Source organism: Scyliorhinus torazame, unplaced genomic scaffold (genome assembly GCF_047496885.1).
Source record: "Scyliorhinus torazame isolate Kashiwa2021f unplaced genomic scaffold, sScyTor2.1 scaffold_452, whole genome shotgun sequence".
In the NCBI taxonomy this organism is placed as follows: Eukaryota; Metazoa; Chordata; class Chondrichthyes; order Carcharhiniformes; family Scyliorhinidae; genus Scyliorhinus; species Scyliorhinus torazame.
The window spans coordinates 23489-35000 of NW_027308179.1; the positions used below are offsets into that span (position 1 = coordinate 23489).

The following is an 11512-nucleotide window of genomic DNA, read 5'->3' on the forward strand; positions in this document are numbered from 1 at the left end:
GCCCATTCAGCCCCCCGAGCCTGTTACACAGGAACAGGAGGAGGCCCATTCAGCTCCTCGAGCCTGTGACACAGGAACAGGAGGAGGCCCATTCAGCCCCCCTGCTCGAGCCTGTTACACAGGAACAGGAGGAGGCCCATTCAGCCCCCTGCTCGAGCCTGTTACACAGGAACAGGAGGAGGCCCATTCAGCCCCCCGAGCCTGTGACACAGGAACAGGAGGAGGCCCATTCAGCTCCTCGAGCCTGTTACACAGGAACAGGAGGAGGCCCATTCAGCCCCCTGCTCGAGCCAGTTACACAGGAACAGGAGGAGGCCCATTCAGCCCCTCGAGCCTGTTACACAGGAACAGGAGGAGGCCCATTCAGCCCCCTGCTCGAGCCTGTTACACAGGAACAGGAGGCCCATTCAGCCCCCTGCTCGAGCCTGTTACACAGGAACAGGAGGAGGCCCATTCAGCCCCCTCCTCGAGTCTGTTACACAGGAACAGGAGGAGGCCCATTCAGCCCCTCGAGCCTGTTACACAGGAACAGGAGGAGGCCCGTTCAGCCCCTCGAGTCTGTTACACAGGAACAGGAGGAGCCCATTCAGCCCCCTGCTCGAGCCACTTACACAGGAACAGGAGGAGGCCCATTCAGCCCCCTGCTCGAGCCTGTGACGCAGGAACAGGAGGAGGCCCATTCAGCCTCCTCGAGTCTGTTACACAGGAACAGGAGGAGCCCATTCAGCCCCCTGCTCGAGCCTGTTACACAGGAACAGGAGGAGACCCATTCAGCCCCTCGAGCCTGTTACACAGGAACAGGAGGAGGCCCATTCAGCACCCTGCTCGAGCCTGTTACACAGGAACAGGAGGAGGCCCATTCAGACCCCTGCTCGAGCCTGTTACACAGGAACAGGAGGAGGCCCATTCAGCCCCCTGCTCGAGCCTGTTACACAGGAACAGGAGGAGGCCCATTCAGCCCCCTGCTCGAGCCTGTTACACGGGAATAGGAAGAGGCCCATTCAGCCCCCTGCTCGAGCGTGTTACATAGGAACAGGAGGAGGTCCATTCAGCCTCTCGAGCCTGTTACACAAAACAGGAGGAGGCCCATTGAGCCCCCTGCTCGATCCTGTGACACAGGAACAGGGGGAGGCCCATTCATCCCCCTCCTCGAGCCTGTTACACAGGAACAGGAGGAGGTCCATTCAGCCCCCTGCTCGAGCCTGTTACACAGGAACAGGAGGAGGCCCATTCAGCCCCCTGCTCGAGCCTGTTACACAGGAACAGGAGGAGGCCCATTCAGCCCCCTCATCGAGTTGGTTACACAGGAACAGGAGGAGGTCCATTCAGCCCCCTGCTCGAGCCTGTTACGCAGGAACAGGAGGAGGCCCATTCAGCCCCCTCCTCGAGTCGGTTACACAGGAACAGGAGGAGGTCCATTCAGCCCCCTCCACGAGCCTGTTACACAGGAACAGGAGGAGGCCCATTCAGCTCCCTGCTCGAGCCTGTTACACAGGAACAGGAGGAGGCCCATTCAGCCCCTCGAGCCTGTTACACAGGAACAGGAGGAGGCCCATTCAGCCCCCTGCTCGAGCCTGTTACACAAGAACAGGTGGAGGCCCATTCAGCCCCCCTGCTCGAGCCTGTGACACAGGTACAGGAGGAGGCCCATTCAGCCCCCTCCTCGAGTCGGTTACACAGGAACAGGAGGAGGCCCATTCAGCCCCCTCCTCGAGCCTGTTACACAGGAACAGGAGGAGGCCCATTCAGCCCCCTGCTCGAGCCTGTTACACTGGAACAGGAGGAGACCCATTCAGCCCCTCGAGCCTGTTACACAGGAACAGGAGGAGGCCCATTCAGCCCCCTGCTCGAGGCTGTTACACAGGAACAGGAGGAGGCCCATTCAGCCCCCTGCTCGAGCCTGTTACACAGGAACAGGAGGAGGCCCATTCAGCCCCCTGCTCGAGCCTGTTACACAGGAACAGGAGGAGGCCCATTCAGCCCCCTGCTCGAGCCTGTTACACAGGAACAGGAGGAGGCCCATTCAGCCCCCTGCTCGAGCCTGTTACACGGGAATAGGAGGAGGCCCATTCAGCCCCCTGCTCGAGCCTGTTACATAGGAACATGAGGAGGTCCATTCAGCCCCTCGAGCCTGTTACACAAAACAGGAGTAGGCCCATTAAGCCCCCTGCTCGAGCCTGTTACACAGGAACAGGAGGAGGCCCATTCAGCCCCCTGCTCGGGCCTGTTACACAGGAACAGGAGGAGGCCCATTCAGGCCCCTCATCGAGTTGGTTACACAGGAACAGGAGGAGGCCCATTCAGCCTCTCGAGCCTGTTACACAGGAACAGGAGGAGGCCCATTCATCCCCCTGCTCGAGCCTGTTACACAGGAACAGGAGGAGGCCCATTCAGCCCCTCGAGCCTGTTACACAGGAACAGGAGGAGGCCCATTCAGCCCCCACCTCGAGTCTGTTACACAGGAACAGGAGGAGGCCCATTCAGTCCCCTCCTCGAGCCTGTTGCACAGGAACAGGAGGAGGCCCATTCAACCCCCCTGCTCGAGCCTGTTACACAGGAACAGGAGGAGGCCCATTCAGCCCCCCTGCTCGAGCCTGTGACACAGGAACAGGAGGAGGTCCATTCAGCCCCCCTGCTCGAGCCTGTTACACAGGAACAGGAGGAGGCCCATTCAGCCCCCTGCTCGAGCCTGTTACACAGGAACAGGAGGAGGCCCATTCAGCCCCCTCCTCGAGCCTGTTACACAGGAACAGGAGGAGGCCCATTCAGCCCCCTGCTCGAGCCTGTTACACAGGAACAGGAGGAGGCCCATTCAGCCCCCTGCTCGAGCCTGTTACACAGGAACAGGAGGAGGTCCATTCAGCCCCTCGAGCCTGTTACACAAAACAGGAGGAGGCCCATTGAGCCCCCTGCTCGAGCCTGTTACACAGGAACAGGAGGAGGCCCATTCAGCCCCCTGCTCGGGCCTGTTACACAGGAACAGGAGGAGGCCCATTCAGCCCCCTGCTTGAGCCAATTACACAGGAACAGGAGGAGGCCCATTCAGGCCCCTCATCGAGTTGGTTACACAGGAACAGGAGGAGGTCCATTCAGCCCCCTGCTCGAGCCTGTTACGCAGGAACAGGAGGAGGCCCATTCAGCCCCCTCCTCGAGTCGGTTACACAGGAACAGGAGGAGGTCCATTCAGCCCCCTCCACGAGCCTGTTACACAGGAACAGGAGGAGGCCCATTCAGCCTCTCGAGCCTGTTACACAGGAACAGGAGGAGGCCCATTCATCCCCCTGCTCGAGCCTGTTACACAGGAACAGGAGGAGGCCCATTCAGCCCCTCGAGCCTGTTACACAGGAACAGGAGGAGGCCCATTCAGCCCCCACCTCGAGTCTGTTACACAGGAACAGGAGGAGGCCCATTCAGTCCCCTCCTCGAGCCTGTTGCACAGGAACAGGAGGAGGCCCATTCAGCCCCCCTGCTCGAGCCTGTTACACAGGAACAGGAGGAGGCCCATTCAGCCCCCCTGCTCGAGCCTGTGACACAGGAACAGGAGGAGGTCCATTCAGCCCCCCTGCTCGAGCCTGTTACACAGGAACAGGAGGAGGCCCATTCAGCCCCCTGCTCGAGCCTGTTACACAGGAACAGGAGGAGGTCCATTCAGCCCCCCTGCTTGAGCCTGTTACACAGGAACAGGAGGAGGCCCATTCAGCCCCCTCCACGAGCCTGTTACACAGGAACAGGAGGAGACCCATTCAGCCCCCTGCTCGAGCCTGTTACACAGGAACAGGAGGAGGCCCATTCAGCCCCCTCCACGAGCCTGTTACACAGGAACAGGAGGAGGCCCATTCAGCCTCCTGCTCGAGCCTGTTACATAGGAACAGCAGTAGGCCCATTCAGCCCCCCTGCTCGAGCCTGTTACACGGGAACAGGAGGAGGCCCATTCAGCCCCCTCCTCGAGCCTGTTACCCAGGAACAGGAGGAGGCACATTCAGCCCCCTCCTCGAGCCTGTTACACAGGAACAGGAGGAGGCCCATTCAGCCGCCCTGCTCGAGCCTGTTACACAGGAACAGGAGGAGGCCCATTCAGCCCCCTGCTCGAGCCTGTTACATAGGAACAAGAGGAGGTCCATTCAGGCCCTCGAGCCTGTTACACAGGAACATGAGGAGGCCCATTCATCCCCCTCCTCGAGCCTGTTACACAGGAACAGGAGGAGGCCCATTCAGCCCCCTACTCTAGCCAGTTACACAGGAACAGGAGGAGGCCCATTCAGCCTCCTCCTCGAGCCTGTTACACAGGAACAGGAGGAGGCCCATTCAGCCCCTCGAGCCTGTTACACAGGAACAGGAGGAGGCCCATTCAGCCCCCTGCTCGAGCCTGTTACACAGGAACAGGAGGAGGCCCATTCGGCCCCCTCCTCGAGCCTGTAACACAGGAACAGGAGGTGGCCCATTCAGCCCCTCGAGCATGTTACACAGGAACAGGAGGAGGCCCATTCAGCCCCCTGCTCGAGCCTGTTACACAGGAACAGGAGGAGGCCCATTCGGCCCCCTGCTCGAGTCAACGTCTCCGGCGATCAAAATGCTCGGTGAGCTCTGTGTGTCATCTGAGGTAAGATGTCGGGGCCTCACCATTTGGGGTCTCCTGTGTCTGCCCGTCGAAGGAGGGGCGCAGGCGGATCAGAAAATTGTTCGGAGGACCGCGGTCTGTCACCACCTCCACCTCGGGAAGGTGGGCGAGGAAGGCAGTGAGCGAGTCGTAGCCCGTTGCGGTCAACATTTCATCCAGCTCCTGCCGTCTTTCCACCAGAGTCAATTTTGCCAGTTTCGTGACACGCAGTCCATCTCGGTAGCACTTCGTTCCCAGGACTTCCAGGAACCAATCGGCAAGTTCCCCACCATCCATTGCATCTGTCAGACAGGCAGAGGGTTAGATACAGGGTAAAGCTCCCTCTACACTGTCCCCATCAAACACTCCCAGGACAGGTACAGCACGAGGTTAGATACAGAGTAAAGCTCCCTCTAAACTGTCTCCATCAAACACTCCCAGGAGAGGTACAGCACGGGGTTAGATACAGAGTAAAGCCCCATCTACACTGTCCCCATCAAACACTCCCAGGACAGGTACAGCACGGGGTTAGATACAGAGTAAAGCTCCCTCTACACTGTCCCCATCAAACACTCCCAGGACAGGCACAGCACGGGGTTAGATACAGAGTAAAGCTCCCTCTACACTGTCCCCATCAAACACTCCCAGGACAGGTGCAGCACGGTGTTAGACACAGAGTAAAGCTCCCTCTACACTGTCTCCATCAAACACTCCAAGGACAGGTACAGCACGGGGTTAGATACAGAGTAAAGCTCCCTTTACACGATCCCCATCAAACACTCCCAGGACAGGTACAGCACGAGGTTAGATACAGAGTAAAGCTCCCTCTAAACTGTCTCCATCAAACACTCCCAGGAGAGGTACAGCACGGGGTTAGATACAGAGTAAAGCTCCATCTACACTGTCCCCATCAAACACTCCCAGGACAGGTACAGCACGGGGTTAGATACAGAGTAAAGCTCCCTCTACACTGTCCCCATCAAACACTCCCAGGACAGGTACAGCACGAGGTTAGATACAGAGTAAAGCTCCCTCTAAACTGTCTCCATCAAACACTCCCAGGAGAGGTACAGCACGGGGTTAGATACAGAGTAAAGCTTCCTCTACACTGTCCCCATCAAACACTCCCAGGACAGGTACAGCACAGGGTTAGATACAGAGTAAAGCTCCCTCTACACTGTCTCCATCAAACACTCCAAGGACAGGTACAGCACGGGGTTAGATACAGAGTAAAGCTCCCTCTACACTGTCCCCATCAAACAGTCCCAGAACAGGTACAGCACGGGGTAAGATACAGAGTAAAGCTCCCTCTACACTGTCCCCATCAAACACTCCCAGGACAGGTACAGCACGGGGTTAGATACAGAGTAAAGCTCCCTCTACACTGTCCTCATCAAACACTCCCAGGACAGGTACAGCACGGGGTTAGATACAGAGTAAAGCTCCCTCTACACTGTCCCCATCAAACACTCCCAGGACAGGTACAGCACGGGATTAGATACAGAGTAAATCTCCCTCTACACTGTCCCCATCAAACACTCCCAGGACAGGTACAGCACGGGGTTAGATACAGAGTAAAGCTCCCTCTACACTGTCCCCATCAAACACTCCCAGGACAGGTACAGCACGGAGTTAGATACAGAGTAAATCTCCCTCTACACTGTCCCCATCAAACACTCCCGGGACAGGTACAGCACGGGGTTAGATACAGAGTAAAGCTCCCTCTACACTGTCCCCATCAAACACTCCCGGGACAGGTACAGCACGGGGTTAGATACAGAGTAAAGCTCCCTCTACACTGTCCCCATCAAACACTCCCAGGACTGGGACAGCACATGGTTAGATACAGAGTAAAGCTCCCTCTACACTGTCCCCATCAAACACTCCCAGGACAGGTACAGTACGGGGTTAGATACAGAGTAAAGCTCCCTCTACACTGTCCCCATCAAACACTCCCAGGACAGACACAGCACGGGGTTAGATACAGAGTAAAGCTCCCTCTACACTGTCCCCATCAAACACTCCCAGGACAGGTACAGCACGGGGTTAGATACAGAGTAAAGCTCCCTCGACACTGTCCCCATCAAACACTCCCAGGACAGGTACAGCACGGGGTTAGATACAGAGTAAAGCTCCCCCTACACTGTCGCCATCAAACACTCCCAGGACAGGTACAGCACGGGGTTAGATACAGAGTAAAGCTCCCTCTACACTGTCCCCATCAAACACTCCCAGGGCAGGTACAGCACAGGGTTAGATACAGAGTAAAGCTCCCTCTACACTGTCCCCATCAAACACTCCCAGGACAGGTACAGCACGGGGTTAGACACAGAGTAAAGCTCCCTCTACACTGTCCCCATCACACACTCCCAGGACAGGGACAGCACGGGGTTAGTTACAGAGTAAATCTCCCTCTACACTGTCCCCATCACACACTCCCAGGACAGGGACAGCACGGGGTTAGTTACAGAGTAAATCTCCCTCTACACTGTCCCCATCAAACACTCCCAGGACAGGTACAGCACGGGGTTAGACACAGAGTAAAGCTCCCTCTACACTGTCCCCATCAAACACTCCCAGGACAGGTACAAAACGGGGATAGATACAGAGTAAAGCTCCCTCTACACTGTCCCCATCAAACACTCCCAGGACAGGTACAGCACGGGGATAGATACAGAGTAAAGCTCCCTCTACACTGTCACCATCAAACACTCCCAGGACAGGTACAGCACGGGGTTAGATACAGAGTAAAGATCCCTCCACACTGTCCCCATCAAACACTCACAGGACAAGTACAGCACGGGGTAAGATACAGAGTAAAGCTCCCTCTACACTGTCCCTATCAAACACTCCCAGGACAGGTACAGCACGGGGTTAGATACAGAGTAAAGCTCCCTCTACACTGTCCCCATCAAACACCCCCAGGACAGGTACAGCACGGGGTTAGATACAGAGTAAAGCTCCCTCCACACTGTCCCCATCAAACACTCCCAGGACAGGTACAGCACGGGGTTAGATACAGAGTAAAGCTCCCTCCACACTGTCCCCATCAAACACTCCCAGGACAGGGACAGCACTGGGTTAGATACAGAGTAAAGCTCCCTCTACACTGTCCCCATCAAACACTCCCAGGACAGGTACAGCACGGTGTTAGATACAGAGTAAAGCTCCTTCTACACTGTCCCCATCAAATGGACCATTCTGTAACAAACAACAAAGAACGCGACACTACCACCAAGAGTAATATAACGTGGTACCAGGAGTTGAAACATAACATGTCGTACCTTGAGCTCGTGAGGTGACCGCTCCCATCCTTGGTTGTTGTTCCATTCTCTGTGGTGGCTCGCAGGCGTTGCCAAGCGACGCCAGTTTCCCCTGAACCCCCTCTCCCTCCGGGAGGAGCCCTGACCTCCTGTTGACGATGGCGGAGGGCCACTCATTGGCGTTTAGCGTTGAGTCGGTCGCCTTGACGGTTGGTCTGTCCCCTCTTGCTGCTGCCGGTCCCGGCCTAGCCTTCCACGGTGTCTTCACGGCCTGACTGTAGGTGAGAGGACGGGGAGCTGGTCCGGCCTCCCCCTGCGCCGTCCCCCCGGGGGCAGAGGCCGGCCTGGGCCGCTCCAGAGCCAGGGGTCCCGGCCTCCGGGCCCGCGGAGGAACCGGCCCCGGGGTGCGGCCTGACGGGCGCGCGTGTTTGGGGACCTGAGCAGGCCGGGGCTGGTGTCGGTTGGGTACGGGGTGGGCTGCGGGGTAGCGAGGCCCTTGACCGCAAGCCTGAGGCCTGCTCGCCGAGGACCACATCGGGAGCGGGGCACGAGGGAGCCCCAACGGAGGTGGGCCGAAGAGAGGCGAACCCCCAAGTTCAGTACGCCTGCAGGCGGCGGAAGGAGTAGGCCGGACAGGCTCAGGCCTGGCTAGGCCGCAGGGCCCGGACCTGGGCCCTGGGCGCTTCCGAGGGCCGCTGCAGCTCTCCGAGGCGGCGGGCCAACTGGGGAATAGAATCTGCTGACCCCCCACAGTCTGCCTCACCAGGGTGTCCGCCATATCATCCACCAGGCGGCCTAGGGAGTGGCCAAACGAAGAGAGGTCAAGGGAACAGCCATGAAGCTCTTGGAAGGCCCGGGGAAGGTCAGCCAGCCAGATTCCCTTGGGATAGGCCTGGAGCAGCAGCAAGACACCAACCTTCACCTCTTCAGACATGGCTGCCACTCGGGGTACCTGTTCCGAAACAGAAAAGACAGAGAACGTCAGTGAGAGACGTCAACCCCTCACAAATACACAACTCAATCCAGCCTCGACAGCTCTCACCCTCCTGTTCAAATCCTTCCCTCGCCCCCCCCCCCCCCCCCCCCCTCCCTATCTCTGTAACCTCCTCCAGCCTCAGAGGGAGGGTCGACCCGGATTATAGCGCTCAAATCTTAGAGTATAGACATCTACCCCCGACAGTGCGGCGCTCCCTCAGTACTGGCACCGGGGGGAGTGTGGGCCTGGATTATGGAGCTCAAATCTTAGAGTATAGACATCTACCCCCGACAGTGCGGCGCTCCCTCAGTACTGGCACCGGGGGGAGTGTCGGCCTGGATTACAGCGCTCAAATCCTAGAGTATAGACATCCCCCTCCGACAGTGCGGCGCTCCCTCAGTACTGGCACCGGGGGGAGTGTCGGCCTGGATTATAGCGCTCAAATCCTAGAGTATAGACATCTACCCCCAACAGTGCAGCGCTCCCTCAGTATTGGCACCGGGGGGAGTGTGGGCCTGGATTATAGCGCTCAAATCTTAGTGTATAGACATCTACCCCCGACAGTGTAGCGCTCCCTCAGTACTGGCACCGGGGGGAGTGTGGGCCTGGATTATAGCGCTCAAATCTTAGTGTATAGACATCTACCCCCGACAGTGCAGCGCTCCCTCAGTACTGGCACCGGGAGGAGTGTCGGCCTGGATTATGGAGCTCAAATCCTAGAGTATAGACATCTCCCTCCGACAGTGCAGCGCTCCCTCAGTACTGGCACCGGGGGGAGTGTCGGCCTCGATTATAGCGCTCAAATCCTAGAGTATATACATCTCCCTCCGACAGTGCAGCGCTCCCTCAGTACTGGCACCGGGGGGAGTGTGGGCCTGGATTATAGCGCTCAAATCCTAGAGTATAGACATCTCCCTCCGACAGTGCAGCGCTCCCTCAGTACTGGCACCGGGGGGAGTGTGGGCCAAGATTATGGAGTTCAAATCCGAGAGTATAGACATCTACCCCCGACAGTGCGGCGCTCCCTCAGTACTGGCACAGGGGGGGAGTGTGGGCCTGGATTATGGAGCTCAAATCCGAGAGTATAGACATCTACCCCCGACAGTGCGGCGCTCCCTCAGTACTGGCACCGGGGGGAGTGTCGGCCTGGATTATGGAGCTCAAATCCTAGAGTATGGACATCTCTCTCCGACAGTGCAGCGCTCCCTCAGTACTGGCACCGGGGGGAGTGTGGGCCTGGATTATAGCGCTCAAATCCTAGAGTATAGACATCTCCCTCCGACAGTGCGGCGCTCCCTCAGTACTGGCACCGGGGGGAGTGTGGGCCTGGATTATAGCGCTCAAATCCTAGAGTATAGACATCTCCCTCCGACAGTGCGGCGCTCCCTCAGTACCTGGATTATAGCGCTCAAATCCTAGAGTATCGACATCTCTCTCCGACAGTGCGGCGCTCCCTCAGTACTGGCACCGGGGGGAGTGTGGGCCTGGATTATAGCGCTCAAATCCTAGAGTATAGACATCTACCTCCGACAGTGCGGCGCTCCCTCAGTACTGGCACCGGGGGGGGAGTGTGGGCCTGGATTATAGCGCTCAAATCCTAGAGTATAGACATCTCCCGCTGGATTCCCCGATTCAACGGGACAAATTTGTGAAGTGAGTGATTTGTTAGACAACGATCCCGTCCTCCCGCCAAACCCCCCAAACATTTGCCCGCATGTTCGCACAGACAAAAGACGAAGAGGAGTCAGGAATCGCCCGTCGTCGCCATTTACACACGCAGCGCCGCCCCCCCCCATCCGGCCGTTTCGCGCCTTAATCCCCCTTCTCCTCCCATTTCCGAATTTACCATCCCACCTCCTCCCCGGCTCAAATCCGAGGTTCCCTCCGAGTCGGCATTTCCCTTGACCCTGCCCCCCCCCCCCCCCCCCCAAGTGTTGGCGAAACGGCCTGGGAATTCTGAATGGGGCGACTATTACCGGACTCCCTGAGTATTTCCCCGGGGGCCGTCGGGAGCGACGCTGTCCTGAGCGCCTTCAATCCGCCACAATTCCTCCTCCATGGTGACCCACTGGGAGTCAGGCCCTCTGACCCAGCTCCGCACCTTGTCCCCACTCGCCGCCCAGTCGTAGTACAACAGGTTCAGGCCGGCCAATCCCCCTGCCTGCCTTCCCCTCTGTCGCAGCACCCTTTAATTCTGGCCTCCTTCCCTCCCCATATGAACGAGGTAATCCTTCCCTCGACCTCCCCGAAAAAAGCCGTTGGCGGGAACATCGGCAAGCATTGAAAAGTAAACAGGAATCGCGGCAACACGTTCATTTTGACCGCCTGTATCCGACCCCGCCAGTGACAGAGTGGCCAGAGCGGCATTCCCTCTCCCCACCAAACTAGTGATGTACCTGCGGTGCCCCACCCCCAGATACGTCGGTTCTGAACTTAACGGTACTTCCCACAGATTGTCGATCACTTACACACGGTCCCCATCAGTCACACACGAAGCAGTATATGGTGTCTTCTCTCTCTGTCTCTGTCTCACTCTGTGTGTCTCTCTCTCCCTGTGTCTCTCACTCTCTCTCTGTCGCTCTCTCTGTCTCTCTCGCTCTGTCTCTCTCTATCTCACTCTGTGTCTCTCTCTCCCTGTGTCTCTCTCTCTCTCTCTCTCCCTGTGTCTCTCACTCT

General features: G+C 57.9%; 1 protein-coding gene across 1 annotated transcript in view; it reads right to left on the reverse strand.

Moving 5' to 3' along the window:
- Positions 1-11305, reverse strand: part of LOC140406304 (uncharacterized) — a gene marked incomplete at its 3' end in the record, with an annotated part of 30370 nt that extends 19065 nt beyond the window's left edge. Inside the window, exons 1-3 of the mRNA XM_072494416.1 lie at positions 11233-11305; positions 7882-8812; positions 4621-4899 (exon numbers count right to left, since the gene is read on the reverse strand). Coding sequence (XP_072350517.1) covers positions 4621-4899; positions 7882-8794 — 1192 coding nt within the window. The remainder of the gene's footprint in view (positions 1-4620; positions 4900-7881; positions 8813-11232) is intronic.
- Positions 11306-11512: the final 207 nt, after the last annotated feature.